The sequence below is a fragment of the Morus notabilis genome, unplaced genomic scaffold (assembly GCF_000414095.1).
Source record: "Morus notabilis unplaced genomic scaffold, ASM41409v2 Scaffold241, whole genome shotgun sequence".
NCBI classification, from domain to species: Eukaryota; Viridiplantae; Streptophyta; class Magnoliopsida; order Rosales; family Moraceae; genus Morus; species Morus notabilis.
This window is the reverse complement of record NW_010358037.1, coordinates 537,204-561,536: the sequence shown is the minus strand read 5'-3', so window position 1 is coordinate 561,536 and position 24,333 is coordinate 537,204. Positions and strand designations below refer to the sequence as shown.

The following is a 24,333-nucleotide window of genomic DNA, read 5'->3' as shown; positions in this document are numbered from 1 at the left end:
TATTTAATATATTTAATATATTATTTATTTAATATATTTAATAATATTTATTATTTAATATATTATTACATGTTTTCAAAAATTAAACCACCAAACACAGTTTCAGTTTTTTTTAAAACTGAAATCAATCTCTAAATAAAACTATCAAACGCATTTTTAGAAATAATTCAAAAATGAAACTAAAAACGTTTTCATTTTCATTTTCGTACAGAAAATAAAAACGTTTTGGAATCAATTCCAAACGCACCCTTAGTGTTCTTAAAAAAAACACCAGAGAAATTTACTAATAAATAACCACCCGTAATTAAAAAGATAAGATCATACTATAAAAGTTCTTTAAATGAATTAAAAAACAACACATTTAATGAAAAACAGTCCTACTTATTTTGATAGGGTTAAAATTTCGCTACTTACAAAAATAAATTAAATTTAATCTAATGAATCAACCATTTTATGCGTATAGAATAACTTTGTGAGTATAGAATAAATTAAAAAATAATACATTTGATGAAGAACCCTTATTAATTTTAATAGGGTTAAGATTATGTTACTCACAAAAACAAGTGAAATCTAATATAATGAGGTCTCGTTCATTTTACCGATTTGAGTTTTCAGTTTTAAGTTTTTACAGTAAAAAATTCTCAAAAAATGTCATATTTAACTTTTTTTATTACAGTGAAAAACTCTAAAAAAATATCACATCTCAACTCAAATTAAAAACTCGAATCTGTGAAGTGAGAGGTCTGAGATCCCGTTCACTTCGTTGATTCGAATTTAGTGATTCGAATTTAGAATTTATAGAATTTGATGAGTATGGAATTTTATCCCATCGAGAAAAATATCTTTTTCCTACGGCAATTGATGAATTAACAACTCCTTTTCGTTTCTAGAGTTTCCTCTCCATGAATGATATGAAAGACCTCGATTGTCTTTTCAATTCTTCAAAGGGAATTTCTCCTCCCCCTTTCAATATTCTATCAAATCAGACATAAGCAGCTTAATTTAATAGTCAAATAAATAATATTCTCTGACATGGCGCGTGCGTACGACACCATCATTTTCTTGAGTCAGTGGCCCTCTATCTCGACGCAAATTGCAAATCTTCTAATAATATCTTCTTCCGCGACACCTCAGCCCTTGCAAATTGCAATCTGATTGACTGCTCCGCTGTCTCTTTCGCAATCATGTTGCGACACGTACTCATTTGTGTACCACCTTATACGTGGCGTAAAACCAGATCACTAAAACTCTGGCAAAAAGCAGTTTTTTCACAATAAAATAGTGCAACTTGTCCCACTTGGAGTTGGAATCCCGTTGCCCGATTTTCCCCTTTGCTCGTCTTCCGTTGTCTTGTCTAGTTTCCTAATTTTTGCTAATGGGTTGTTTTCCTAGTTGGCTAGTTCCATTTTTTTTTTCCCCTTTTTATTAGTGTTTTTTTTTTTTTTTTTTTTTAAGGTATCGTTAAATTTTATTAAAATCACATTATATTAAAATATATATTTTATGACTTAAATTATGTATTTAAAAAAAATACTATATTGAATTTAAATTCTTATAAAAAAATATTATAATAATAAAATTTAAATTGTGACTTGAGTCGTGAAAATATACAAAATTATATAGATTTTTAATACAAATATAACCATTGAAAACAAAGATTTTTGATAATTTATTCTTTGATGACGTACAAAACGGGCTAAATTCTTATAAAAAAATATTATAATAATAAAATTTAAATTGTGACTTAAGTTGTGAAAATATACAAAATTATATAGATTTTTAATACAAATATAACAATTGAAAACAAAGATTTTTGATAATTTATTCTTTGATGACGTACAAAACGGGCTTTTTTTTTTCTTTCTTTTTTAAACGTTTTGATTGTAGTTTTGTTTTGCCATTGGTCATTAATAATAATATAAGAAGATTTTAAGGCCAATATCAGTATACCCACTATTTGTTTTCCGTAGGATTAAGCTTTCTTATATTATATCATACTCGAGCTTCAGCGCAATCACATGAATAAGTTGATATCTTACTTTACATCAATGAGAAATGACTTATAAATACATACATGTTATGATGTGGGGATTGTCCTCTTTTTGTTATTAGAAGTTACTTAAAATATAATATCGAATACGAGGACACCTATATTAGACGTTTTTTATTTGCTAGTTGATGGATTTATTTGTTATTTCTTCTGAAAATTTCAGCATCAGATTGTTTGAAAGTACAAATACAAAAAACAAGTACTAATAAGGATAAAGGGACTAAAATTAGCTATCGACATCCATGATGCATTTTTAAAATATGAGAATTTTTATTTGATGGAGGATAAAAAGTACACTATTGATAATGTTTTTTTTTTATTTATTTTATTTTTTCTGCAAACACTATTGATAATGTTTAGATCGAATAAGAATAACACAAAAAGGATATGCATATTTTGACTCAATTTATTTATCTAATTTTGAGTATCTCAGATGTCTAATCGTTTAAATTATAACTCGTCTTTTAATAAATGTAAATCTTAATACAACAAAAAGTTAATTAAAAGATATTTTTAAATTTTTAAATAATATGATACAATTTAATTAATTAGATGGACACAAAATTGAATAGGTACTTTGAATCCTCCATATTTAACCATTCAAAATTACCATTTATTAAAGTATTTCATAAAATATATCAAATTATTTGATGTCTTATAGCTGGATCAATAGGGCACCACAGAGAAAAACCAAACGTAATTTTCTCACCCACCTTTAGTCATTTTCCTAATTTTCTAGTCAAAAACCACTAATTTTTGAAATTACCGATATGCTCCTTTTGATACCTGTCAAGTCCTACTAGCGAGTACTATATTAACACCCACTCTCGCGAGTCACAGCGCGAAACCTACGCGTCTCAATTGAATAGAGAAAGGACCATTGGAAAGGCTGACACAAATCCCAAAGCTTCGCCACGTGTCGAGACGCCACTCCATCTCTGCGTCCAGCCCCGGAGAATCCAGCTTCTCTCCAACAACAGGAGAGAGAGAGAAAGAGAAACATAGTCGCCTCTTTACGAGGCCCACCTTTTACGCAACACGTGGCAGTTCCTTAGAGTTCCACATTGATGGGACGACACGTGTTATCGTAACCTAATCCGATGAACTGGCTTTGGCCTTTGGGGCTTTCGCATCATTAAATCGAAAGGCATGACGACACTTGTTTGGTCGTTTCCTCGAGATCTGGTTTTCTTTCTTTATATTCGCCACGTGGGTATACGGAAGCTCTTAGGTTTGCCACGTGTCTTTCTCTACGGGTTGCTGTGACAAATAGCAAGGGCTTTTCCGTAATTTCATCAGCCAACGAAATATTTCCGTTCCCTTTTCTTTTCCTTTCTTTTCAATGCCGCTTCTCGTTATATTCTCTCGATTTCGCATAGTGCTTCTTTTTTCTTTCTTTTCTTTTTTCTCTTTCCATGTCCATTCTCTATTTTCGTTCTGGTTTAATGGATAATGTTTCCTTTTGTTTCGCCGGGAACTTCCTGCAGAGAAAGCGCGAGAAAATGTAGGATTTTTTTGGTGCTCTGTTTTGGCGCTGAAAGATGAATAATAAGATGAGTTATTGTCTGTTGGGTTTTGGAATTCTCTGGTTTCTGTGACTTGCTCACTTTACGAGCAAAGGTTTTTTCATCTGGGCAAATCTGAATTTCGAATCTGGTAATTTTTCAATGTCGCAAGCAGAAGAAGAAGAAGGCGTAAACAGAGCAAACCAAGAGTTTGTCTCAATCCAGATGAGCAATTTCTCGGCAGATCTGTTACAGAAACTGGTCTCCAGAACCCATTTCTCGGAGAAACTCAAAAAAGAAGAAGCAGACGAGGAAGAGATTGAGCTAAGCCTGGGGCTGTCGTTGAACGGCCGATTTGGGGTGGACCCGGCAAGAGCCAAAAACGGGAACAAGTTATCGCTAAAACGTTCGTCTTCAATACCGGACTTCGCCACAAGCCAAGGCGAGTCGGGATGTCACGTGACGACGGCGGCGAGGTGTCACGTGGGGCTGGCGAGGACATGCTCGCTCCCGACGGAGACGGAGGAGGAGTGGCGGAAGAGGAAGGAGTTGCAGAGCCTGAGGAGGATGGAGGCCAAGAGGAAGAGGTCGGAGAAGCAGAGGAATTCCATTTCCAAGGCCGTACGAACGTCTTGTCGAGCTGAGCTTGAATCCAATAATAATGGTGGCGATAAAGATAATGGCTTGCCACCCCAAGCGGCGTCGTTTCAGGGCTCAATTGGGTCTCACGGAAGTGGTTCTTCTGGGGTTTCTGAATCCGATTGTCGGGCCTCTCAAGGTTTTATAGTCTTATTTCTTCAAATTGATATCTTTTTTTTTCCTTTTCAGTAACTCTTTTATCATTTGTGTGTTAAAAGACTTGTTAGTATTTTATATGTTTTGGTTATTTCTGATATTTATGACGTTGAAAGGTTTTAACTTAAAGGCCTTTTTGTACTTTGAGAAGCGCGATCATCTCTTGTCTTCGTTCATCTTTGTTATGCTTTGATATACTCTTATTCTGATTCCCCCCTCCCTCTTATCTATGAGGTGTTGGGGTGTATGTGCTTAAGATTCTTTACTTTTGAAAGTTTGTTTTTCTTCATTTTTTTTAAAAAGTTTTATTGGCATAAATTCCTTAACCAAATTGCTCGGACTTGGAATCTAACATGTTATGCTATAGGATAATACATTAAACCGAAGGGAGAAGTAGAACTTACTTTAAAAAAAAAAAAATGTTTGAAGATATGACTCATTTTCTCTGAGTGCCTTTGGTGTCGAATGAAGAATCAAAATGAACCCCAAACACTAGAAGAACTAAGGAGATTGTTGTTAAGAATCTTTGTAAGAGAGCGGCTTAGAGAATGCTGTTTTCATTTTTGGGGTAATTTAGTAGCCGCAATTATGCCGTTATCCTTGGATAGGACAAGCTTGATATGTTACAATGCCTCAATTACTAACTCAAGTCCTTAACACATAATAAATCATTTAATTTCAAAGGGTACATGTGATAAGGCTTCTGTTTTGGATAGTTTACAAATTTTCTCAACACAAATCCACTTGAACATCAAAAACATTGCATCGTGTTTGTGCTATCGTTACACTTTTGTCTGTTTCATTTTCCTTTTGTCATTCATTTCCTTGAGATTCTTACGCGGTGACACTGAAACCAGGTTATGCAAGAGTGCCCAAATGCCCCGAAATAAGAAGCCCGACCGGCGTTCAGTCCTTGCAACAGAGCGAGCAAAAACTCACGGTCACTCACCGCAGTACAATAACCAGACTGACATCAGGCGATTTCAATGCATTGGCAACAGAAAGTCAATCGAATAAGCCTACATTCACCAAGAACGGAACCAAAGAAGTAGCAAGGAACATGTTGGAGGACATGCCGTGTGTGTCTACGACAGGAATTGGCCCGAATGGGAAAAGAATAGAGGGTTTTCTTTACAGGTATAGGAAGGGTGAGGAAGTGAGAATTGTGTGTGTGTGTCACGGCAGCTTTCTGTCTCCGGCCGAGTTTGTTAAACATGCCGGTGGGGGTGATGTCGCACACCCGCTCAAGCATATAGTTGTTAATCCTGCTTCCTTTTTTTAGTACTAGTTTTAGTGACAATCCTCGACAGAATGTCAAGAAAAGGGATTGATTTCATGAGTTCTTCTCTTTCATTTAGTTTTTGTTCTTTGGAACTGGGCACTTGTATTTAGTCGTTTTTTATTTTGCATGAAGGCTCTCGTTGGAGGATCGATTTGATTACAGTAAATACAAGGTAAGCCCTTCCTTTTTTTAATTGATTTTTTTTTTTTTTCAATTGTTGTATTTTTTTTTTCAATTCATTTATTTGGGTTTTGTTTTTGTTTTTTCTTTGCATTTGCCATGATGAATGAGGTAGTTCACTTTGAAGCCAACTGAACTGTACTAAGTAGGATGTTTGCTAGATTTTGCTTTTGCTCAACTGTAAACGCTGCAATGTTATTTTCACAATATATACTGTCATCCTTTATGTTTTTTAAAATATTCTTTACTCAGAAATTGTAATTCTAAATTTATATTCTTAAATAGACATACTTATATCTAATTGAATTAAAGAGAGAACTTGATAGGGCAACATAAGTTTATAAAATAAAAGAAACTTAGTGTAATCCAAGGAGAATTCTTTGAATCAATTCATTTCCATGCTTTCATACCCAAAAAAAAAATAGAAAAAAAAGAAACGAAAAAGATATTAGAAGCAATAAAATTAAGATTATATTTATAAGAAAAATTAAAAATACACATAAATAATCTTTACAAAATAAAAGTGAAACATTTCTATGCTCATTATTTTTCAACATCTTTTTACAAAAAAATTGCCAAAACACTTATTTTATCTCTCACATTATATTTTGCTAAAAGCACAATTCACAACAAATATTCTAACAGCACGATCAAACTACTTCAGTCATTGATGTCATGGTTGAGAATTGAGAGAAGTGAGACAACTAAAGTTTGATTTTGTTAGAATCTCAAGAGTTTTGGAGGGTCGAAGATGCATTGATTCAGATGGAATTAATATTATCAAGTGCCTTTGATGGGAGATATAGAGAGGTGAAAGGATGGATAAAGTACGAATGAAGAGAAGTGTGAAGGGAGGATTGTGAAAATTGTTTCTAACAATAGTAAGGATTATTATTATCCATTATCCTGGTTGGTGTTAGAAAGGAAGGAAAAAAAGGAAGGATTACAATTAGAAATTCATATTTTAGTAGAAATAACAATCAGATTTTTTTTGCCTTGTCCGGCCAATAGATTGTACAGTATTGGATCCATATTGGTTCGTTTGAAACTGGGACTATTCTTGAGTAACAAAGGTTAGGCTTTTCCGTTCTATTGGTGTGTACTGAAATCATTGACTGAGGCAGCTAATAGTCAATCTCCGACTCAAATTTTTTATTTTTAAAAATCTCATGTACCCAAATATGTATTGCATTATTTATAAAAATTAATCTTTATAGTCTTATTAAATTTTTGTTTTAGTTATTAGCTCCCACTGACAAATATTTCTAGCTTGGTCAATGCCCGGAACATTCAAATTTTCTACAAACAATGGCGATAGAAACAAAATGACACTAAAGATCTCATTTTTATCTGCAAGCAAAAATAAACACGATTTGCTTAAAATTATTTTAAAAAAAAATAGTAGTCTACTTTGTTTGACTAATAACCAGAAAAGAGTATGGAACAGGATACCTTGGAAATTATGAGGAATGTTCTTGGGTTTGCGTAACCGGTAAGTTGGATTCTTTTTGTTGTAAAACAAGTTTTTTTGCTCCTAATTTCAAAACTTTGAAGGCAATAATTGGAAATTTTAAGTCGACAAAGTTCATGGAAGTGGAAGTGCAATTGTGTTCTTTTAAGAAAAGAGATAAATATTCTCTAGAGTACATGAATCTAAATTTTAACCATTTACACTTAATTAAAATCTTTTTTAGTTAAATAATTATATAAATAGAACGAGTAAAAATCCAGATAAGTAATTTTCTCTTGTTTTTTCTCCTTCAGCTCCAGCCCAATCAGTCCCATTATAGGAAGATAGGTTTTGGTGGGCCACCAAGAATTCTCAATCCCACTCTTTCAAGAAAGAGAAAAATGTCTACTTCTACGGTTTTATTTAACAACAAATAAAACTGGATATACACGTATACGACTGGGAAAACAAATATCTGCACTCTTCAGCAGATTCATCAGGCAGAGAGCCCCCTCTAATCCCGGGAAACGACATCCAAAAAATTGGGAGCATTCTATATTACAATGTACAAGTGGAATAACTACAAATTTCAGAACTGAACCTAAAGAGGACAAGAGTGCAAAAACGCACAATATTACAATTGACGCTTAATCATCTTCTACAAATTACTATGTTAATCAGAGAAAAAGGCCATTTCGGAAGGCTAACATGACGGCGGTTGGAGTTGCTTTAGCCGCCGTACAACTTGCCTCATTGTAGGCCTGGTAGAGAGAGAATCAACCGTACAGACAACTGCCAAGTGTAAAACTTCAACCAAATCATCATGTGGACCTGCATCCCATAGCCCTGATGTAAAGAACTCCTTTGCACGGCCCTGCCGGAGGAGCATACAAGACCACTGTACAATGTTGAAGCCATTGCCATACGAAGAGAAAGAGGGGTCAAGAGCTTTCTTGTCTGAGAGCAACTCTAAAAGTACAACACCATAACTGTACACATCGGCCTTGTCCGACACCCGGCAAGTCATTGCATATTCCGGTGCAACGTACCCAAAAGTTCCAGCCACACCAGTAGTAGCATGGGTTTCTGAAGTGCCCAGAAGCCTCGCCAAACCAAAGTCGGAGAGATAAGCATTGAAATCATCATCCAACAAAATATTGCTTGGCTTGACATCACGGTGTAGGACTCTTGGCACGCATTGATCATGTAGGTAGGCGAGTGCACGCGCAATGTCCAAAGCAATCTTGTGAAGTATCCTCCAATCAACAGCTCTGGTGGATCTTTCCTGGATGAACTTTTCCAAGTTACCGCCCGGTAAATAATTATATATAAGAAACATCTCTGTTTCACTTGCGTGGTAGCCAATCAAAGTGACGAGATTGGGGTGGCGCAGCCTTCCAAGGGTTTTAATTTCTGCGTGGAACTGTTGAATTCCTTGGAACCTTCCAACTGCAAGACGTTTTATTGCCACCAAAATGCCAGGGGACATCTCCGCTTTGTAGGTCGCACCAAAACCTCCATTCCCAATACAGTTGCTTGCGTTAAAATTTCCTGTGGCCCGAACAACACAATCAAAGGTCAAAGGAACACCAATGTCCGTAAAAACTGTTACTTCTTTCCTGGTAGACCCACCAACTTTAGACTTCGAATTCCACTTGCGGGTATAGATAAATAAGACGACTAATGCTATAAGGACTGAAACTATGGCTGATGCAGAAGTTACAGATGCAATCTCAATCGAATTGAGGCCACTGTTTCCACTGCCTTGAGATGGAACGTCGGATGGTGAAGCAGCATATTGTTGAGAGTCGCCACCTCTTCCCTGAGATTCTGTAGATGATTCTGTAAGGGTATACATTCGGCATGACCGAATGAATGGGTTCCCGAGAGCACTATTGCATTTCATCAAGTTACTATTTGATGGCAGTGACCCAGACAAGTTATTGAAGGAAACATTAAATGTCGAGAGAGTGGTGACATTTGCCAACCCTGAGGGAATCTGGCCAGAGAGATTATTCTTATCGAGCAGAAGAACAGTTAGGTTTTTCAAGTTCACAAGATCTTTTGGAATCTCACCATCGAGAGAGTTTGAAGAAAGATCCAGCACTTCTAAAGAGAGTAGTTGCCCCAGACTCGAAGGAATCAAGCTGGTAAGGTTATTACCAGCCAATGAAAGATACTTCATCATCTCCTTTATCTGGCCAAGACTGGTTGGTATCTCACCTTGCAACAAGTTCCAACTCAAGTTAAGGGAAACAAGAGACACAAAGTCTCCAACACTAGAGGGAATAGGCCCCGAAATCTGATTCTGAGATGCATCCAAGAACTGAAGAGATCTGCACATTTTTCCAATTTCTGCGGGAATCTGACCAGATAACTTGTTGTTGCTAATATTAACAATCAAAGCATCCAACCCTCCACACTTCTCAAACAGATTGCCTGGGAACGCATCAACGAACTTGTTTTCTCCCGCAAGAAATGCATAGACAGTTTGCTTCCCTAAGCTTTCAGGTGCTATTGGAATCGTCGGCAAATTGCCAGTAAAATTATTTTGCCCGAAGTTGTGAATTACAACCAGCCCACCATCTTTTTTGTTAAGCTGCAAAGAGTTTCCAACTTCAGCTTTAGATGCAAAGAAAGCTTGATAGGGTGACCACGGATTGTCAAGTTCAGAAAAGTACTTATCCAATGATGGAATGGAAGGACAAGCGCTCTTATTGAATTCAGGAACAGAACCAGACAAAATATTCCCACTGACATCAAACATAGTCATACATGGAACCGGAAGTTCATTTACAAGCTCACCTGTAAGCTTGTTTGAGCTGATGTCAAGAAACCGCAGCTTCTTGCAACGACTAAGCGTGGCGGGAATTTCCCCAGTGAACAAATTCTGAGCTAAATTGATCATCTCCATATTGGCACAAGCACCCCAATTACTCGGAAACTGACCATCCAAAGTCGCCCTCGGCGACCACAGTATCCTCAGCCTAGGAAGGGACGTGATTTCCTCAGGGATCGAGCCTTGAAAGTAATTGAAGTCATCGTACATAGAACTCAATTCCTCCAACGGAGGGTTGTCTTCTGTATAATTGACTTTTGGAACTGGATTGAACAGATTAGAAAGCACAATGACAGACAACTGAGTACAATTCCCAAGCTGACGCGGTATCGAACCGCTGAGTGTGTTTCGCGAGACATCAAACACTTCCAGCTTCGAAAGCCTTCCGATCTCAATAGGAATGCTCTCTTCCATCATGTTGGAATACAACAAAAGCGTTCTCAGCTCGCCGCAATTGCCCAAAGTGGCAGGAATTCCATCAACCAAGAAATTACCAGACAAGTCCAGATGCTCAAGCTTTCCACAATTCTCCCCAATCTCACTCGGAATGGCCCCACCAAACCAATTGTAAGACAAGTAAACTCCTCTCAACCTACCAACGAACGACGGAACAGTCCCGTTCAGACGGTTCCCAGCTAAATTCAAGATCTCTAAACGAACAGAATTCGACAACGAGCTCGGTATCTCACCCTCAATCTTGTTGAATCCGAGATTAAGAACCCGCAAATTCTTATTGAACTGAAGCGGAAGCTTCCCGCTAATCGAATTCCCCTCTAGATCAAGAACCTCTAAGTTATCCAAGCCCCAAATCTCTCTTGGGATTTCACCGCCAAGACCATTGAAAGGGAGAGACAGAACTCGAAGCTCGCTGAGCTTCCCAATCAAAGGCGAAAGCTTACCGACCAGTTTTCCTCTGCTACCCAAACAATTCCTCCTGATTCCCAATCCGTAAAGCGGAAACTCGGAAAAATCGAAACACGAAGAAAAGTTCAAATTCGGATTACCTCCGCCGCCGCCGTTACCGGTAATGTTGAGCGAAATCACGCGGGAATTGGAGTCGCAGGAGACGCCGAGCCACGAGCAGTGATTGGAGCCGATCGCATTCCAGCTCGAGAGCAAGCCGAACGAGTCCGAGACGGAGTTCTTGAACTGAAGCAGAGCCGATTTGTCGGAATCGGCCGAGACGGCTGAGACGACGCCGCTCCGAGAGGCGGCGAAGAAGCAAGAGAGCAAGAGGAGGTTCAGTAACAGCAACGGAGAAGCTAATCTGTGCAAAAGCTGCCATTTGATCACCAACGAGGACGACGAAGAAGAAGAAGAAGAACAACCCATGCCCTGAAACCCTTAAAAGGGTCTTCAAAACCCAAGGAATCGATCAACAACACCTCCCCAGAACCCTCTCTCTCCTGAAATTGTAGAAGAAAGAGTTAAGGGTTTTCGAAAACCCTAACCCTAATTTTGGTCCTTGAGATGGTCAGAGAAAGAGAGAGAAAGTGGAAAGGAAAGAGAGAGGAGAGAGATAGAAGACTCAACTGTGTTATTTCGAGACGAAAACGCGTTTTTCTTCTCTCTTGCTTTTTTCCATTCTCTCTCTTATTTCTCTCTTCTTCTCTTTGTTTTTTTCTTTTTTTCTTTCATTCTTGTTGTTCTTCATCTTCTTAAAGTGGGTTTAGTTGTAGCGAGAGAATAATAATAATAATATTTTGTAACGAGAGAATAATAATAATAATAATAATAATAAAAAGAATTAATTTTTTTATTTAATTATAATTTTTAATATTATAAAACATATTATAGTGTTATATAAGAAACGATAATGTTTTATAATATAATTAAAATTAAAAATATATTATATTATACTATAATATAATATCTAATTATAATAAAATATATTATTATATTAAATAAATATATTATATAGTCATAACTTGTGTTATTAATTATTATATTGTTACTAATATAATAAACATAATTATATTAATACAATATAAAATAATTAATAAGATCATATTATATAATAAAATAATAATATTAGAATTATTAATATAATCATGTTACAATATTGTAACTATATTATATTATATGTTATATTATAAGATATAACAATTACATAATATATTTTAACATTGAAGGGTAATTATGAAAAAAAAAATAAAAAAAGAGTTTAAAATAATTATTTTTCACATGTGATGAAGGAATGATAATTCATTTAAAATGAGTGAATAGTAATTCACTTAAAATGAGTAAATGGTTATTCATTTTAAATGATCATTTATTTCTTATAAATTCAATCAAACATCATACTTATATTCTATTTCATTCTATTATTTTCTTTTTTATATAACCAAACGCACTCTTAATTATTTTTTTTTTATTTCTTTTTAGGGGTTTCATTATTATTTTTCAAATTTTATGATTTTTTGTCGTGTTATAAGGGGTGGATAATGGGGTCCACTGAACATACTCGGAGAAGAGAAGGAGAAAGAGGAAGAGTGGATTAGCGAAAAAAACAAGGGAGAGTGAGGTTCATTTGCCGTCAGTTAAAAAAATAAAAAATTTATTTTTGAGAGTGAAATACTATTCTATTAATGTAATTATTTAACTAATAATATTATAAATAAAAAATAAAAATTTTGACTTAAATATTTTTAAAAAATATTTATTAAGATTATCCGTTAATTAATGCATCAGCCCGTCAGTTTGCTGTTTAGGCCTTTTGGCCGGGGTTAAAAAGATTCCTTAAAGTTTTTTTTTTCTTTTTTTCTTTTGTAAACGTGCCTATATATAAAGAGTCCACGTGGGCTGTCTTTCGAGAAGGTGAATGTGGGGCCCACCAGCCTTTTGATGGGTCGTTTGGGTCGGTCTTGGGTTTATGATGTCCAGATAAGCCACAGGCCTGAGGGCCCTATACACTCTAGTCCACTTGGAATGTGGGATTGAGACACTTATAAGTGTTTTTTTCTTTTTCTTTTTTTTTGAAAATTAAAACACTTATTACAACTTGTCATCTCTAATAGTTTCTTAATACATTTTTGCGATTTTTTCATTGTTATTTTGGAATTTTTATATTTTTGTTTTGCACGTTTGAATCAAACTTCAAATTTTTCTACTACCGTATTTTCTCTCATAAAAAATTAAATATCTATATAAATTTTTTAGTTTATTGAACCAAATGACACAATACTAATAGCAGTATATTAGTTGAGACTTAGGGAAGTGAAGATAAAATTTGTCTGATATAATGAGTGGTTAGGGATTTTTTCTAGCAATTTAAATAAGTTTTTCTATTCTAAAAAAATGGTTGGAACTCAAAAATAAATGATGAATGATGTTATGATGTTGTGGGTTTATCCTCAAAGACTTGAAGCCCCAAATTGACAAATATGCTATCCTGACTGAAGATACGCCTACCTATAAAGTAAAACATCCTCAGCTAGAACTGATCTCATGCTGTTTTGCTTGAAAGCCAGTAAACAAATGCTGCTAAAAATACAACAAAGATACAATAATATTTCTCTTGAAATAGCAAAATTTTGGAACTCGGATTTATCTTTTTTCTTCTGCCTTCAAACAAATATTAGTATGGCTTGATTCAGTTTCTGTTCGATGGTTAATCAAATTATTTAATTAGTGGAGAAAAGTAAAAACATAATATAATTTTTGGTTATGTGGGTTAAGGAATTGTAATACTTGGACTTGTTTATTATTATTATTTTTTTATTTTTAAATGGAAATTGCATTTTAAAAGAAAATTACAAACACCAATTCAGACGCGAAAGACCATATAACACAATTAGGGACTCAACCCCGACAACAAATCAGAACCACCAGCAAGTTCGATTGAAAACACTCAAGGAGCCAAAAATGTACCAAGTTCCAACATGTGGAAACAGAATAGGCACACCACTGATCAAGCAAGACAAGGCTCTTTCACACACACTGTTATAGGCGATGGATAACTCCGATCAGATGGAACAGAGAGACTAAAGGCATCATAGCCTAACCCAACACCGGAGGGTGGGGAAACCACCTCCGTTATTAAACAGAAAAGCATAACAAAACTATAGTTGGCGGTAACAACAATGTTGTTGTTTGACATAAACAAAACCAAAACAAAACGTTACAGACCCAGCAACAACACAATCTCTAGTGACAATCCGTGACAGCTCTAGGAGAGGAAATCTACAGTCAAGACCGCAATCTGAAGAGTGGAGGAGATGCCCAAACATTAGCGTGAGGAACCACCTTCTGCCACTGTCCGCCGCTGCCAACCAGGGAGAAAGCCCCCCAAAGCATTCGCCTTCCAACAGAGACCTACACAGACTAGGCTCCCCCGCAAAACAGAGCCCAAAGTGCCTTCCGCCATCCCGAGCCATTAGAGGATAACCCTCCACAAGCCCCCTTCAAACGAATCTGACCATCGCCTCCCAAGGCCGCATCTGACTTGGGGTTGCCGACACACACATACAGGCTGAAACGGCCACCATCCACATGCCTGATGACACACCCCAAGCCCAAAAGTGTCCCTCCATTCCCTACCCCGAATGCGAAAGTTGCCGGAGAAGACGATATCACACGGTTCTGCAATCCATCCATGGGGCCAGAAGTCTGGAGGCCAGCCCGTGGCCGGTGCCGAACTTCGGCCCTTCGAATCTGCACACGAGAATGGCGCACCAAAGAAAAATGAGGAAAAAAGAGACGAAACCATGGACTTGTTTATTTTGGTATAGAAACCTTATATATATATATATATATAAAATAAACTAATAAGATATGAAAACTTTGAAAGTGGCATTGGGTAACATATAACAACTAGTTTCTTTTGAAAAGCAAAGTATAGAACTTTCAGCAAAAAGAAGAAAAAAAAAAAAGCAACTTTTTTTATATTTATAGTAGTTAGAAAAAGTGAGTCAACAGCCTACTAGAGAAAGGCCATTTCCCACATCCGTTGTACATTTCATTATGTTCTGTTCATATGATCTTGCGGTTTAATAGTTGATAAAATGACATAGGAGTGACGTTTTCTGACTTAAGTACTCTAGTTAAATGAACTATTTTTTTTTAATATATTTTGAATTGGCCGATTTATTGATTGATTGATTAATAACCTAAAAGCGGATATTATTTCTCAACAACATTATAAAATCATGTCTTTCCCTACTAAGAGTGTCCTTATATTTGAATAATTTCGAATTTGACAGATACCTTCTCAATCATTAATGTGGATGGGATTATATTTGGCCCATGTGAGGAGGGAAATATCTTTAATAGGAGATAAAGTACTTATTTCCGGGGGGGTTTTTTTTTTTTTTTTTTGGCTGAATAAAACACTTTAGAGATTCAAAAATTATAGAGATATTTCTCTTTTTTTTTTTTTTTTTTTTTTCCTTCCATACAATCATATGAAAGGTGATTTATCACAATTGAAGATAAACATAATTGTTGTATCCCTATTAACTTCAACTTTAGTTACTATTCTTCAACCTGTGATTTCTCTATGCAAACAACAATCAGAATGTTCAAATATTTGCGTTTTCAAACAAATCCAAAGTAAATTGGTGGATTTAGAACCAAAATTTCAGATTGATGTTTCCCTGGTCATTATTTGTTGTTTTTATCAAAAGTTAAATAATGGTTTTTTCTTTAGCAGATTTAGAAAGAAAATAAACTTCCAATCCATCTTGATTTTTTCGATTAAAAACGGGAGTAGACAAATAATATTCCTAAATAACTTGTTTTAATAAGAATATTGTAAATAGATTCTACCATGTAACATATGATAGATTTGTGGAGAGCTGCATTTGCCCCGCTCAACTTTTGAAATTTTGATTTTTACGGATAGAAATTTTTAAAAATTTTAGTTTTGCCCATGTTTTAGCTAAAAATTATAATGGTGCTCACACTGGATAATTGACATGTATTGCTGTGCCTTCGTTTTACAAGAAAAAAAATATTTTTACCACGTTCAATAATTGCAATATATAGTTATATTTTCATTAGTAAAATACCATTTCCAAATTTTTCCTAATATTTTCTAACTTGGTCTCCATGATAGATTAATGGCCCGTTTAGTTCGCTGATTTGAGTTTTTAATTCAAATTAAAATGTGACTTTATATGAGAATTTTTTACTGTAATAAAAAAATTAAATGTGACTGTTTCTGAAAAATTTTTTACTGTAGCAAAATTTGAATTAGTAAAATAAACGGGGCCTAACATGTATTATATAGGCTACCATGCCTCACTTGTTAGTAGTTGTCCTGATGCATATCATTGAGCAAACTAGGACGCCTAAAATTGTTAAATCATGTTCATGAAGCCAAAGTCCAGAATTATTAGATTAAATAATCTACACCAAATCGTGACTCTACAAATAAGTTTCAAATATGTAATGGCTTTAGGAAGAAAGAACCTGTGTGGTAAATTCCTTCTTTTTTTTTTTTTTTTGTGGTGGGGGATTGCAGGACCCAAAATTTCTTAGATAATAATTATTAATATAACTTTTTCTCGACAATGCACAATTATTAGCGATCATAGAGTTAGCTACCAAACTGTCGTCTCACTCATTAGAGACTAGATCACGCACATAATAGATTTTACACTAATTGTTGGAGAATTTTGAGTATAGAGGGTGAAAAGAATGCAGAAATAAGATAGAGTTTAAGGCGTATAAGAATACTTTTTTTTTAAGTTTTATTTTTCCTCACTTCTCAAAGTTTATTAATGAGTTTTAATGACAAATTACCCCCAAGATATAACAAATCATTGAACATAATATTTAGTAATAATATTGAGTTCCATAACATAAATTAAGTCTGTAAATTTTTTAGAGAATTAATAAAGACAGATGTGACATTTCATGAATAAACGCGTCCTCTTTAAATATTACAACCATTGACATAAATGTACATTTTCAATGTAAATGTATCTTTTCATGGATTAATACACCAATTACAATAGTTATATTTATTGCTAATTGGTGTTCAGATATGTATGAAAATATATCACCAATAGATGTAATGGTTCGAAACGTTTTAGATCACATAAACTCATGAAAACATTGTTTTCTGCATAATTTTCACTGCAGCGGATCTTTTCCCGTTGCAGCCACAAACGGACCCGAGACATGTAAACATTTCGGCTGCAGCCAAATAATAGTTTGGCCGGATCAAAACAGTTTGTCCGTTGCAAAGTTTTGAAGTCCTTTTAACACAAGTTTTCATATTTTAATACTCAAACAACTTGTAATCTTGATCAATACATATTACAATATCTCTAACACTAATTTCACACCTACCAACAAATATTTCCTTCTTATATGACGCCTAATGCAGAAGAAGATGCAAATCGGTTAAAACCTGATAATTTTCTGAATCCTTTCTTATATTTGAGCTGGATAATATATCCTAAATATAATTTTTTCCGTTTAATATCCTCATTAACTCCATTCCTCTTTGGGAAGAGAAAAAAAGAAAAAAAAGAAAAAAAACGGTTATTGATTCGAGTCTATAACATGGGCAGGCCATGCCCTTTTGAACCATGGTAATATTATTATGATTTCTTTTAATTAGGACTATACAATAAAAAAATAAAAAAGAAAAAAGAAAAAGAAAAAGTTGGCATTCTTAATATTAAAACTATATAAATGCATTCAATAATTGGGACAATTTGAACCTAAGGGCAGGGTTTATAGTAGGACGATGAGCTCTCAGCAACATGGCCGGCGACAACAAGAGAAGCAAACCAACCAATTGGGGATGCCATATTTTGGCGTTGTCTCAAAGCTTTGAGACTGTTCATGGTGATGCATTATCTGCATATTAAGCGGCTGTGGGTGAAATGTTTGCTCTCCTCTATGCCTTCTTGAGTCCACAATCGGGAAAGGAGTCTTTCCACCTTCATTACCTGCCAATCTGAGAAGTTCAATTGCCCACAATTAATATCAATCGGTGCAACAGTCACGTACAAAAAAAAAAAAAAAAAAAAAAAAAAAAAACACACAAAAAAAAAAAAAAAAAAAAAAAAAAAAAAAAAAAAAAAAAACATGTACAAACTATACTAATTATGATCATAAATAAGAGGCCATATATAAATGAAACGAGCAAGCTGATTGGCTCTTGACTATTTTATCAAGTAAGCAAAGATTTGAGTCACCACTGCGATAATTAAGGGTTTTTCCCCCCATTTTGAAACATAATTGATAGGTAGGGACTTTGATAGGTTTTTTCCTCTTTCTTGACACTGCAAATGCAATTGATCGAGCACGACCGCTGATGGGAGCTACTAAGAATTAAACCTAGGTGCATCCTAAGAAGAAAAAGAAAAATCTTTTCCATTCCACTATCCCCGTGTGTAGGATTCAAATTTATTGTCTAATTTTAATGTTTAAAATCTTAATTTGTATCTAACAAATTAATTCGTGCGACATCGTGTAAAGAATTTATATTACTTTTTAACTAACTCCTTAGTGCTTATTATAGGATGATATAATATGATTTAATTAGTTTAACACTAATTGGGACACTAAAAATTGGTGATCAGATTTAGATCCTGGTGAGTTAGGAATGGGTAGAGTAAGCAATTTTCTAATCTCCTCATCTTCAAGAAATTATAATAAAGGCCCGTTTGGCAGAGTTTTTACCTTCACTTTTAGCCAGTAAAAAAAGATAAGTAACTGTAGCTTTTTAATAAGTGTTTGAAACAAAGAGTTTAATGGGTTAAAATGATTTTTAAATTTTCTAATAAACAATAAAAGTGTTTGAACTAAGTTTATGATGCCTTAATTAAACTCTTATATAAGTTTTAAAGTCTATCCATAAGTGTTTTTTTGAAAAGTCATAATTTTTTATTTTGTCTGGAAACTCTTCTGAAAAGGCAAAACATTTCTGACATATTAGCCAAACACTTCTAAAAGCAACTTTTGAATCTAAAAAATTAAAAACAGTTTTTAAAAGGCTCTCCCAAACAAGCCCTAAGTAATTATGAGATTTACTAAATATTTTATTCATAAATATGATATGATATTTTACTTAGTAAATATGGAATTTATTAATACTAAAAACAGTTAGAAATTTCGCTCTGTTTTTTTTTTTTTTTTTTCTCTTTTAAAGGAAAATATTTCTCTCTTAATTCTCTCAAAAATCAGGTAATTTTGAAAAGAAAAAAAAAAAAAAAAAAGAACTACTTACGCAGGGAATTGGAAAGAGCGATTGCTCCTGTAGGCCCCATCAGGACGGTAAGAAGAGACACCAACACCGACAGAGTAGTTGTTCATGTGATCCTTTGCCTTTGTGGTTTTGTTTTCTGGCGTTACTAATTCTTTGTTATTAACTCCCAAGCCACTTTCGAAATTCATTTTCTTAATCTCACCACTATTTGTCCCACTAAGACGAGGCAATGTAGTAGAAGATGTAAAGTTGAAGTCGTCAAGCTTGGGCAACTCCCCAGACTTGTACATCATGAAGAATTGGTCTTTTGAGAAGCTTGTGTTCCCAACATGAATGCTAAACAATGACTCGTTTGAGGCCATGCTCCATTCCCTCGGCGTCGAAGGCTTCGAGAAAATCGAGGCCGGGATCCGACTAGGGTCGTAGCCAGAAGGCCGGGCCGAGGCCGAGGCCTGAACCCGAGGCGATTGGAGGACCGGCGTGAACTGAGGACTAAAGTCTAGTGGTGATGAATTGGTATGGTCAAGTAAGTCAGGGAAGACTAATTCTTTAGGCGACCGGTTAGGGGATTCCAAGACTAATTCTTTTTCGGTCACTACTGATTTCGGTGACGAATCTTGTGGAGAATTAGAAGCGCTTGGATTTTGGCGGGAGATGATAGTGTTAGAATTATCTGCTTGGATATTGATCATCTGAGGGTGATCATGATCAATGTCCTCCTTACGGTTTTTACTGCTTTCTTTCCCGTTTTCTGCAGTGTCGAGAACAGTATCCATAATTGAAATGATCAATTCGAGTCTTCGTTATTACCGGCCTTTTAAGTTGATCTCTGTTGGCTAAAATTGCTGCAATGCAACAACAAATTCGTTATTTAGAACATTAATGCGTGACAAAATGTGGTGTGTTATTTGTACTGCTCCACAAATAAAAAAATTGACTCACAATATATAATTGAAAGGACAAAACAAAACGACCGTCTTATCCGTAACATTATCTAATGTTGTGCCCCGCTTTATATTTTTAGATATTTCGGATATATTTTTAGGTTCTACAAATATGTTAAAAAATTTATAAGACGTAGCAAATAAATACAACATTCTTGAAAATACAAAGTGAGACATACATGACATTTATGTAAAAGCGCAGAAGGTTTTTGTTATTGTTCGTAATTAAAATGTAAAATAAGCAAAATCAAGGCTCACTTACAAAATAATCTCCATTGTCCAATTTGAATCGAAATGCTAACTTCCTCTGCAGAATCGAAAAATGAAGTTAGGAAGATCAAGAAGCTCTTGAAGACGATGAAATCAAAAAAGGAACGGTAGTAAGAATTCGCAAAGAATGCTGAAAAATGGGGAATGTTAGAAGGAGAGGAGGGGTAGATAAGAAGCATAGGATTGGGTAGTTCATGGTGTTGAGGAGATGAGATAAGAGGAAGAAACAAACTGGTCTCGGAAGGCAAAGAGGCAAAGTCGGGGGTTTTAGCATTTCGCAGCGTAGTAAGTTAGTAACCAACACAACAGTACTGTTAGACTCTTTTGGCGCCGGTCTTTAACTAACTGGTTATTTGTTTTATTATGAACGTTCTCGATTGGGTTATAAAATTGAATCCGTTACATGGTTTTATTTGTTTTGGGTATCCAAAAATATTCACACAAAAGTAGGATCTATATCCCACGAATTTTTATATAGTATTGGAAATTGAAAAAGAAGAAAGTGAAAGGTTTGATGATATATATATATATATATATATATATAAATACTGAACATTTGATGGAAATACGTACAAGTATTGTAGAGCTCCTTTAATTGTTGATTCGAGTTAAAATATGTGATTTTAATGAGAGCTTTTTATTGTAGTAAAAAAGTTAGATATAATTATTTTGGAGAATTTTTTACTATAACAAAACTTGAATTCTGAACTTGAGATGGAAATACGTACAAGTATTGTAGAGCTCCTTTAATTGTTGATTCGACTTAAAATGTGATTTTAGTGAGAGCTTTTTATTGTAGTAAAAAAGTTAGATATAATTGTTTTGGAGAATTTTTTACTATAACAAAACTTGAATTCTAAACTTAAATAGGTGAAATGAATGGGGCCGTAATGTGTGTACTTCTTCCATTAGTTGTGAGGAAAAGAAATATTTTTGATGGTTTAAAAACAACTAGTTTTTTAGAGTTTGCTGGATGAGAGTTTTTTCTTGTCGTTTACTGTGTGAAACGACATCGTTTACAGCAATGTTTCTTTTTTGTCGTTTAAGTTAAAGGGCATGTCGTTAAAAATTTGCTGCGTAAACGAACACCATACTTTATGTTGCTGTTATTCATTTCAATAAACGACATGTTTTATTTTGAATAGGATCGTTTGCACTTTTAGTTTTAGTTTCATTATTTCCTGTACTAATCAATTATGCGTTTAAGAATTCGTACAAAAAAGGCCATGCGATTTGTCATCTTTATAAAGACAAGTCGACAATGATGAGTTGTATATAATACATATAAGCTATACAATTTTCTGTCGTTTAAAGGGAACAACGACATGTATTTAGTTCTTGGGATTTCTGTCGTTTTGAGTAATTTAAAGTTTGAAGTCTATTGTTGTTTTACTAAAAAAAAAATGCCATAGTTTAAGCTTAAAGGGGACAAAAAAAAGGGAAAAGAGCTTAAAGGACAAGGACATATCCTAAAGACCAAATGTTTTTAGCTTGAAATGAGTGCGATGTCCAGCCATTCATTTGAAAAATAAAAACAAAAACCGCGCGTCAAGCAGCTTTCTGTTTGCTATATACGTTATATATGTCCTTATTTAGCAGTGAATTAATAAGCGAAATTGTCCTTAATTTACAACAATTGTTTATGCGCTCTATCCGTATAATTAGATAGTTTTATTCAATTTTCATAAAAAAAGATAGTTATATTGATTTTTTTTTTTTAAAAGAAACCTAAAATTGCAATGCATAATTGTGATACAATTGAAGATCTCGGCAACTTCAAGGAAACATATTATAAATTAAATAAAAATATCTTGTTAAAAAGGTCAACTATTACGCTTTTATTATGGATTGTGCAACGCGTAAAATCACGTAGATGAATAGTAATGTACAGTAAATTTAAGTTTCATTATAAATACGACGTTTTATATTTTAAAAATGCACACTTTCAAATAATAGTAATCAAAAATTTCATCTGTCTATTTATTTTTCTAAAATCTTTCTATCAGTTTTATATCTCTCAATTTTTATAACATATCTCTCATTTTCTAACCATAAGAGTGGAGGGGGGGATTGTTTTAAGTAGGGGGGTAGAGTTGAAAAATCAATGAACAATGAGGGTAAGAAAAGTCCACATGTTAGAGGCTGAGTTTTATCTGTTTATCTATAACTCTTGGTGTGTGTGTGTGTGTGTATATATATATGGCCATTTTGGAAATTTGCAGCAAAAGATATTATATCCATTAGAACTTGGTAACTTAGGAATTTAAATTGCTGAAACTTGCAGACAAGAGCGAGCAGTACTTGATGGAGAGACTTTTGCAGAAACAGATATTCAGAACTGGAGTTCTATGGTTCAACTGTAAGTTCTTCTCATTTCATACATATTATCATGAACTGCATCTTATTTAACAAATGGTTTTGATTTGTGTATACATGTCAGAGGAATCAGTAATTTTGATCCAGAACTCATGAAATATGATGAAGTAAGCATTTTATTTTAATAAGTTTAGTTTGGTCTTCGATGGAGCTAGATGCTACTTTGTGTGGAGCAAAAGAGCCAGTTAGGAAAAACTAAAAGAATAGTAATTTTGGATTTTGTGGAAGTACTTCTTACCATTACAGAAAAGTTCATATCTTGTCAAGTTTACAGAAGACGACCATCCTTTTATTTTTTTTATTTTTTTTATTTTTGCAGCTGAAGAAGCAGGAGGATGCCATATTCAAAGTCCACAAGTTCACATAAGATCAGCAGGCATAACTGAGAAGTTGAATTCTATCCATCCCAAACTTCCTAAAACGGCGAGCCAGAGAAGAAAATCAGAGAAGGTATGTTAGGAGATTGTAATATAATTTCAGGGGAATGTTAAATGCAAAATTTTACCACGTTGAAAATTCAAAAGAGATTGTAATATAATTTCAGGGGAATGTTAAATGCAAAATTTTACCACGTAAAAAATTCAAAACAAATATAAGTATATTATATAGAAATTTGTGCAAACAAAATAAAATTGTGTATAACAACTAACAAGTGTGTGCTCCTGCTTCCTGTGTTCCCTCTCTTCTGTTTCCAATTTTTTTCAACAAGGTAAATGCTATATATATATATATATATATATTAGTTTTTTCTTTTCTTTTACTCATCTAATAATCTCTCCTCTCCTTTGATACTACAACTTATGGACCTTGGAATTGAGTTCTAAATGCCCCTTTTCTCTTTGTGGTGTGTCAGGTTTATGCTGTAAGGAGGAGAAAGATATATGAAAGAACAGAAACTTATGTACTGCTAGAACCGGGACAGGACGAGAGGTTTGTGTCCGAGGAAGAACTAAGGGCCACGTTGAAGGGTTGGCTGGAAAAATGGCCAGGCAAGTCTCTTCCTCCGGACCTCGCAAGATTCGAGAGCATCGACGACGCCGTTTCTTTCCTTGTCAACTCTGTTTGCGAACTTGAAATCCAAGGTGATGTTGGTTCAGTCCAATGGTACGAAGTTCGTTTGGAGTAACGAAGAGAGATTAGTATGTTAAACTTGTAAGTCGCATAGTTTATACTTGTCGTTTAACTCATAAAAGGACATGTAGTTTATTGTTTAAAGTTTGTTGTTGTTTGATGAACACCTCAAGGCTCAAAACGACATTTTCAAAAAATAGAAAAAAAAAAAAAAAAAAACAAACAAACAAAGGACAATTTTTTTGCTATTATCATTTATTTCAATGAACGACCTGGCGTTCCAAACGCTTTTTAGGAAATAACACGTCGTTTTATAGTTGACGTATGAAAAACTACATGTCGTTTATTCCGAGGGATGTCGATTTAGCCCCATATGCATTAAGATCCAAATATAACGTTACTTTT

General features: G+C 34.5%; 4 protein-coding genes across 5 annotated transcripts; 2 read left to right on the top strand and 2 right to left on the bottom strand.

Annotated features, from left to right (window-relative positions):
* The first annotated feature begins 3,422 nt into the window (after positions 1-3,422).
* LOC21403897 (ninja-family protein AFP3) lies at positions 3,423-6,050 on the top strand. Of its 2 annotated transcripts, XM_024161126.1 has the most exons (4): positions 3,423-4,333; positions 5,208-5,487; positions 5,765-5,804; positions 5,928-6,050. In XM_024161126.1, exons 1-4 carry the CDS (start codon positions 3,718-3,720, stop codon positions 5,955-5,957), a joined length of 966 nt encoding a protein of 321 aa, XP_024016894.1. In that variant the 5' UTR covers positions 3,423-3,717; the 3' UTR covers positions 5,958-6,050. The 2 variants fall into 2 exon arrangements, with proteins under 2 accessions (XP_024016894.1, XP_024016893.1); XM_024161125.1 differs by lacking the exon at positions 5,928-6,050 and having other exon boundaries at positions 5,208-5,825.
* Positions 6,051-7,644: 1,594 nt separating this feature from the next.
* On the bottom strand, positions 7,645-11,711 carry LOC21403896 (LRR receptor-like serine/threonine-protein kinase RPK2). Its single transcript, XM_010091334.2, has one exon. The coding sequence runs from the start codon at positions 11,431-11,433 to the stop codon at positions 7,966-7,968; it is 3,468 nt and encodes a 1,155-aa protein (XP_010089636.1). The 5' UTR covers positions 11,434-11,711; the 3' UTR covers positions 7,645-7,965.
* Positions 11,712-19,284: 7,573 nt separating this feature from the next.
* Positions 19,285-20,043, bottom strand: LOC21403895. The gene has a single exon (XM_024177355.1). The coding sequence runs from the start codon at positions 20,041-20,043 to the stop codon at positions 19,285-19,287; it is 759 nt and encodes a 252-aa protein (XP_024033123.1).
* A 2,647-nt stretch (positions 20,044-22,690) lies between these two features.
* On the top strand, positions 22,691-24,150 carry LOC21403894 (protein CHLORORESPIRATORY REDUCTION 7, chloroplastic). Its single transcript, XM_024161166.1, has 3 exons — positions 22,691-22,840; positions 23,177-23,307; positions 23,711-24,150. The coding sequence occupies exons 1-3, from the start codon at positions 22,786-22,788 to the stop codon at positions 23,981-23,983; spliced, it is 459 nt and encodes a 152-aa protein (XP_024016934.1). The 5' UTR covers positions 22,691-22,785; the 3' UTR covers positions 23,984-24,150.
* The last annotated feature ends 183 nt before the right edge of the window (positions 24,151-24,333 follow it).